The sequence below is a fragment of the Octopus bimaculoides genome, chromosome 18 (genome assembly GCF_046866305.1).
Source record: "Octopus bimaculoides isolate indiv1 chromosome 18, ASM4686630v1, whole genome shotgun sequence".
Taxonomy (NCBI): domain Eukaryota; kingdom Metazoa; phylum Mollusca; class Cephalopoda; order Octopoda; family Octopodidae; genus Octopus; species Octopus bimaculoides.
In genome coordinates this window covers 2,877,679-2,885,178 of record NC_142945.1, presented here as the reverse complement: position 1 = coordinate 2,885,178, position 7,500 = coordinate 2,877,679, and the positions used below count along the sequence as shown (strand labels likewise).

General features: G+C 37.3%; 1 protein-coding gene across 3 annotated transcripts in view; it reads right to left on the bottom strand.

Moving 5' to 3' along the window:
• Positions 1–2,222: 2,222 nt before the first annotated feature.
• LOC106871614 (dynein light chain Tctex-type protein 2B) overlaps positions 2,223–7,500 on the bottom strand; it is a 20,664-nt gene continuing 15,386 nt past the window's right edge. For all 3 annotated transcript variants that reach the window (XM_052974237.2, XM_014918171.3, XM_052974236.2), the window contains exons 2-6: positions 5,344–5,477; positions 3,807–3,876; positions 3,185–3,248; positions 2,866–2,946; positions 2,223–2,765 (exon numbers count right to left, since the gene is read on the bottom strand). In XM_052974237.2, coding sequence (XP_052830197.1) covers positions 2,899–2,946; positions 3,185–3,248; positions 3,807–3,876; positions 5,344–5,477 — 316 coding nt within the window. In that variant the 3' untranslated portion in view covers positions 2,223–2,765; positions 2,866–2,898. The remainder of the gene's footprint in view (positions 2,766–2,865; positions 2,947–3,184; positions 3,249–3,806; positions 3,877–5,343; positions 5,478–7,500) is intronic.

Genomic DNA, 7,500 nt, shown 5'->3' with positions numbered 1-7,500 from the left:
TATATGGGAGAGTTGGGTTGAGAATAATATATACACATATACATATATACACTTGCATCAGATGGCCAAGTCAACTGTACAATCGTTGGTCAACTCTGATATACAAGTTTCAGATGTTTTCATTGAAACCCTCCAAAATCTTGATTATAATGAAGTTTAATTAAAACATCAAGCAGCAAGTCTACAAATTAAGTGACATCACCACGAAGGAGTTAAAGCTGATTATTGGACCTTAACCATCACAGAACCACGTTGAATCTTGACGAGTTGATGCTTGTTACTAAGTCGTAACAATTCCTTTGTACATTCAATGTCTGACAGTCTCCATCTCACCAAGAGACGTCTTTGAAACAAATAAAGTATACAGTTAACGTGTTATATCATTTTTGTACTTCCATATTTCACTGGACTTGTTGCCACTAATACATTGTTGAATGCTGGGTCTCTGGAATTCAGCCAATGATATTGCTCGTTTGTTTTATGTCTTTGTTTTTGAGGCGGGGGTTTTTTCCCCTATGCTGGCATGGGTTGGACATGTTTATTATTAAGGTATTGTTTAAGGTGATGAGCTGGCAGAATCGTTAGCACGCCAGGTGAAATGCTTAGCGGTATCTCGTCTGCCGCTATGTTCTGAGTTCAAATTCCACCAAGGTCGACTTTGACTTTCATCCTTTCGGGGTCAATGAAATAAGTACCAGTTATGCACTGGGGTCGATCTAATCCACTTACTCCCTTCCCTAAACCTGCTGGACTTGTGCCAAAACTGGAAACCATTATTATTAAGGCATTATTTTAAAGATGGATAGCCTTTCATGTTGCTAATTTCACCTGTTTTCTATTCCTTTAGCATTTAAACTGGCCAGATCCAGTCTGTCACACCTATCCTACAATGTCATTCTAAAAATAAACAATCACATCGAAAGCTTAAGGATAATGTATGATTAATTCAAAAGAATGTCAATCAAAGGGCCATGCATTTGACAGATTATTTTGAATGCTAAAGGGTTAAATAAGGAACTGACAGCCTCAACCCGTCTCTCTCCCTTAAAATTGCTGGCCTTGTGCCAAAATTTTAAATAATTATTTTGGTTTACATACACACACACACGTCCATGAGTTTGTGTTTTATTTAATTGTTATTGTTTTATTAATTATTTTGTCAAATAAAGTAGGCCAGTGCTCATGACCAGTTTGGGGGTAATTCTGAAAGGGGTTACAAAACATGACCCTAAGGGGCCCTCAAGGACCAGTTGATAGCAATGTTAAATTAGATAATGGATTTGTAGCAGGAATCTTTGGTAGTCCCAAAACACCTAGAAATTGAACCCAGATCTCTGTGTTTGGTAGAAAACTAAAGAACACAAATGCAGTTCACTCAGATAATGCTGTTACCATCAAACCACTTAACCACTTAAATTTCTACTCAAACCGGATCTAATCTTTCTGAAAAAGACAGACTATATATTCAGAACATTTTTGTTAGCCACCAGCCAGTGGAATCTAGAGCAGACAGTAGCAGAAAACTCTCCATAGCAACCAGACAGTGGTAGATGACAAAGAAGGCACCAGCTGACTCAAAGTAACACACAACAGGAACTACTATTAAACCTGATCCAACAACAGCCCGTATAAACTTCAAACTATTTTGGTGTAAACATCTTTTCTTTGTCGTGTGTAGTAACAACAACATTTAGTTGTTACTGGTAAGAGTAAATATTTTTTTCTGTTTAAATTCCAGATTTTGGGTTCATTCGATCTGTATCAACTCAACACCAGATTGTAATCCTGTTTATTAACACATGTAGAAAGATCTGATCACTAAAGATTAATTAAGTAAATGAACTTGTGTTGGTTTCAATAATGAGACTCAGTGGACGACCTGTTTATTAAAAGGATACAGCTCCTTCCTGAGTCATAGGGGCCGGTTTCTCAGATTCTCTGGTGCAAATGTTACCCCACTGGATGGGATGCCAATCGATTGCAGGAAAACACATTTCGCCAGCTGAGTGGACTGGAGGAATGTGAAGTGAAGTGTGTTGCTCAAGAACACCAGGTATTGCCCAGGCCAGGAATTGAAACCACAATCTTACAATCATCAGTCCAACACCCTTCAGGCGCCACATCCAAACACAGAAAGGGGATTGGTTGATGTCCAAAATTCCAAGAACACAACCGTTTACCCAGAATTCAGTTTGATGTTAAATTAACTCCAATCCAAACAATTTCTTTTTATTATTTACATTTTATTATTTCATTTCCTTGAAGGAAGTCAATAACAGATGAGGGTGATAGCAATGGTGGTGGTGGAGGTGGTTGCTGGATGCAGGCTGAAGGGAGGGAGAAGGGGAGGAGGAGGAGGTGGAAATGATTGAACAGCAGTAAACATGACGATTCACCAGAAGAGGTGTAGTGGGAGGGAGCACCATGAAAGGGTGGTGGTGACGGGGGATTAAGAGCAACACAATGCTTTAAGATCCAGATGACACAAGGAGGAAGTAGTGATGGTGGTGGTGGCAGTGATAGCAGTAGTTGGTGGTGGTGGTGTTACTTCGGTCATTAGGATGGCTTCTCATCTTAAGGAACTCCAGAGACGTTTGTGTTTCCCAAGTTGACCGACCGACTTGGTGCAGTCTGATCCTTTGATGTCGTCCTGGTCGTCATCGTGAACAATTTTGGTAAGGCACTGGTGGGATGGAGAAGGAAAGGGGAGTGGTGTCAAAGAAAGTCTCGTTAGAACGAGGCTTGAGAAAGGAAGATATTCCATCCTGAAAAAGATAAAATGGAAAACAGGATTAAATATACATACATTTATTATTATTATTATTATTATTATTGCAATTGTTGTTATTGTTGTTATATACTTACCCAATGTGTATGACAAGAAGTGTTGTTGTGCCATCAGTAGTAATAAACACCACAAGCCATTGCTACACAGAACAGGGAATTCTGAAAGAGATGAGGAGGAAACAAAATAAAAATAAGCATTTTTCACTTACATATATTTTTTCCAAAAAAAAACAATCAGTGTCAAGGAAATATCTGTTACAGTACCAGTTACGCACTGGGGTCGATGTTATCGACTTAATCTCTTTGTCTGTCCTTGTTTATCACCTCTATGTTTAGCCTCCTGTGGGCAATAAAGAAATATATATATATATGTATACACACATAAACACATACTTACATTTGTATAAACATCCACAGCAAAGTTGTCTGTGTCAGCATCCCAGAACTTCCGGCTTGCTATCCTATAAAAAAAGAAAATAAAAGAAAAAAAAGCAATGTTACATAGAGCACAAAGAAAAAAAATTACCGAATAAAACGATTTCTTATCTCAACAGCTTTTTCAGGAATAATCATTATGACATGAGTCTGGGCTTCCTGAAACAGATGTCAAGTTAATTACATATTTTCTTCATATTTCATTTTGTATCTTGTGTGCTCCATGCAAATATATTTATATTAAGCTGAGCTGTGTTTATCTCCATTACTCTTTCTCTCTCTCTCTCTCTCTCAGTATACATTATTTAAACCAGTTTGATTTGGCCCCATGCAACATGTTTCACATTATTAGCTCACTCTTGCTCCATCAAATCAATATTTTATGAACAGGTGCACACAGGTGTGCCACACGTCAGGTGTCAAAGTGATCACAGAGCAACGTGAGATGAAGTGTTTTGCTCCAGAACACAATGCACCACCCAGTCTAGGAATTGAAACCACGGTCTAGTGATCGTGAGTACAACACTATAACCACTAGGCCATGCATCCCCAATAATAATAACAAATCAAAGAGATGTACTCACTTGATACCCTGACCTCTGTATTCTCCAATATAAACTTGTACAATGATTTTGTATCGATCATAGGCTAAATCTGAAACAGAATTTATACATACATATCTTACACATAATAAAACACAATTAGCTTCATTTCAGTCATGCTGGTTGAGGGAAACTAAAACATCAAATTGAGTGGGAGTGGTGTTATTTTAATCAAGATGAAACTAAATTTTTATCAGAAATTGTATTTGTTTTATCAATTTCACACACACACACACACACTTATATAAATATATGTAATTGTATATTAGTGTCATTTAATAAATTATGTTAATTCCAAGACTAATGTAAGTAATATATATGAGACTGTGTTGTTTTAAAAGTCTTCGATAGAAGGCTGTTAATGTTATGTAATAGTGTTATATGCAAGACTAATTTTATATAAGGTTGTTCATATTATATAATAAATTATGTTAATTACAAGACTACTTTAATATAATATATTTGCACTGTTTACAAGATGGGTTTAATATAAATCTGTTAAAGTTATTTAGTAAGTTATGTTAATTACAAAACTACTTATTTCTTATATATATATATATATATATATTATATATATATATATATATATATATATATATATATATATATACACACACATACATACACACACACATAGACGTGTGTGTGTGTGAGAGAGAGAGAAAATTATGATGGGGAGCTGATTAAAAAGGGGATTGGTATACGAAAAAACATAAAGATTAAGAAACACTGCTCTACATTAATTCCTAACCTAATCCTTCATCTAATCTCTAGCCTAATCCCTAGGGCTAACCATTGGCCTAATTCCTGAAATGTTTTATTCATTTCCTTTATGAGTTGCTCCAAGAGGAAAGGGCAACACCACTGATATTTCATGGGTTCCTTAAAGCTGGTGGGGTGGGGAAAGTGGGGAAGCGATTTTTGTGACAGCCATATTCCAGGTTAATGAAGGTTTAGCCAGATGTAACATTAGATTTAACTCTTTTGATCTCAAACTACCTGGGACTGTCCTTGGTTCTTCAATACAAACTTCTTCTTTTAAAGCGATTTTAATTAAAAACCTTCCATCAAAATTCTTTGTTAAATTATGTTTCCAAAATCAGATTAATGGTTTCTGATTTAGGAACGAGAAAGGGAGGGGAAATGGTTGATATCCTTAATCCCAGAACTTGACTGGTACTTTATTTTATCGACCCCAGAGGGATGAAAGGTAAAGTTGAACCTGATTTAAACTCAGAACATAAAGAGACAGGTGGAGGAAATATTGCAAAACATTTTGTCCAACTTTCTGCCCTTCCAACACCAGATTAACAATGACAAAGTTATTTTACTAAATTCTTCAATATTTTTGAAATTAACTGAACTGAAATGAAGGCAATTTATGTATTTCAAAAGGAATATGGTAACTAAAGGGTTGAGTGTCATGTCTCCAAGACACAGCCTTCGCAATGGTGACTATGATATGAACTTTCAACTCTACAACTCGCAGTCGAACAATTCCCTTCTATAAATGACTCACCTTTAATTTTGTTTCGAATCAATTCCACCAAAACTCTTGTGTCTTCAGCCATTGTCTCTGGACTGTATTCCTTATGAGCGAGATTCTCCGTCAAAACTGTGCGAATGCATTCTTTCACTATGAGAGGTTGGAATCTAGAAAACAGAAAAGTCACATTTTGTTGTTAAACAAAGTAGAAAAAGAAAAACAACAATAATAAATTATTTCAAATCTTGGTGCAAGACCAGCAATGTTAGGGGAGGGGGAGTAAGTCAATTACACTGACCCCTCCCCCTTCACCCCAGTACTCAACTGGTACTTCTTTTATTGATCGTGCAAGTTCACCTCAGTGGAATCTGAACTTAGAATGTTGAAAAGCAGAAGAAATGCCACAAAACATTTTGTCCGATGTGCAAACAACTCTGCCGCCATTTCTGCCTCAGAAGTACCATCAATAATAATAATAATAATTCTTTGAAATTTTAGTACAAAACCAGAAACTTTAAGAGGAGATGACATCAGATAGCCACAGACAGTAAAAGTGATTTAATCAGCATACCACCAGGTGTATACCCAAGGTTTAAATAACTACTATGAGGGGAATTGGTACATGGAAACTGTGGAAAGCCCATTGTGTGTGTGTGTGCATGTGTATCTATGTGTATCTATCTAGAACAAACAACAATAACTTGAGTAACAATGGCAGCAACAACCATAACAGTCTGAAGCAACAACAAAAGCTACAAATCTAACAAAATATTCAAAGTGAATCCACAACGAAATTGTTGTTGCTGTTTTGTCTTTTTAAGTGGTTCACCTAAATTTTAAAGGTTAACATCAGTATTAAGTCATAGAAATGAGAGAGAGAGGGAGAGGGGGGGGGGGGAAGAGACAGACAAAAAGAGAGAAAAAGACATGGAGAGACAAACAACCAGACGTTAGACAGACAGACAGACAGTCAGACAGATGGATGGAGATCCCATCAGACAACATATTTCAACAGATGCAGCACCAGCATCATCATCATCAACAGCATCTCACAAAATTGTTTCCTTCCTTTCCCCTCCCCTTGCCCCACCACCAGCAATACAGCACTGCCAACAAAAGTCAATGCCTTCCGCCCCTCCTTTCATGTCATCCACCTCACATGAGGGTGGGGAGAGGCTCGGCCATACAGAAAAGAGATCGTTGGAGGGAGGAGAGGGTGACTTGTGGCATCGATGGTGGTTGTCTCTTCGATGCTCCCACCACCACCACAACCACCACCACCACCACTACAACCTCCTCCTCCAGCTCGTTAATTAAGTCTCCAGCAAAGGACACAAGACAAAATCTTATTTAGAATCACCAGATTCAACACCGCTACCACTACCACCACCACCAACCACTAGTTATTATTTCGCCCCTCTCTTTCTCTCTGCATATATGGAACATGGATATCATCATGGATATGATGATAATGATGCTGATGATGACAACGATGATGATAATTACATAAATATATATAATCCACAATGTATCTTTGTATATATATGAGGGCTGCTGAAAAGCTCTTGGCTTTAAGGGTATCATGAAAGGGCTGGTTGGAAGCCCAGCCTTCCAAGTTCTTTTACAGGGCTTAGAAATACTGAAGGATCGCTGCAATAAGTGTGTGAATCTGAGAGGAGAATATGATGAATAAAATCATAGTTAACTGAACCTCTGGAATTTTCTTTTACCCAACAACGGGGACTTTTCAGTTCCAATTAGGCAGCCCATAAAAAAATAGGCCCCCTTAAGACATTCCCCGGGATTAGGGGAGCTGCTGGTCTGAGTTTCGTTGTCCTTAACCAACGCTCTAGGAGGAATTAATGAACACAAAAACGTAACAGACAGAAAATCATCACTCAAATTTATAATAGGATAATAGGATATACGTGTGTGTGTGTGTGTGTGTGTGTTTGGAGCGAATGTGCTTTACCGGTAAGCTACCAGCTATAAACCACACAAATTATTATATATATATATATATATATATATCGTCATTCATGAAAAGTAGGTGACAGTATTTAACATTGACGTAACAGGACAATGAAATAGTAAGACACACACACTCATGCATACACACATATCACCACCAACATCATTACACATACAAACACACACACACACACACACATAAACACATTCACAAGTAGA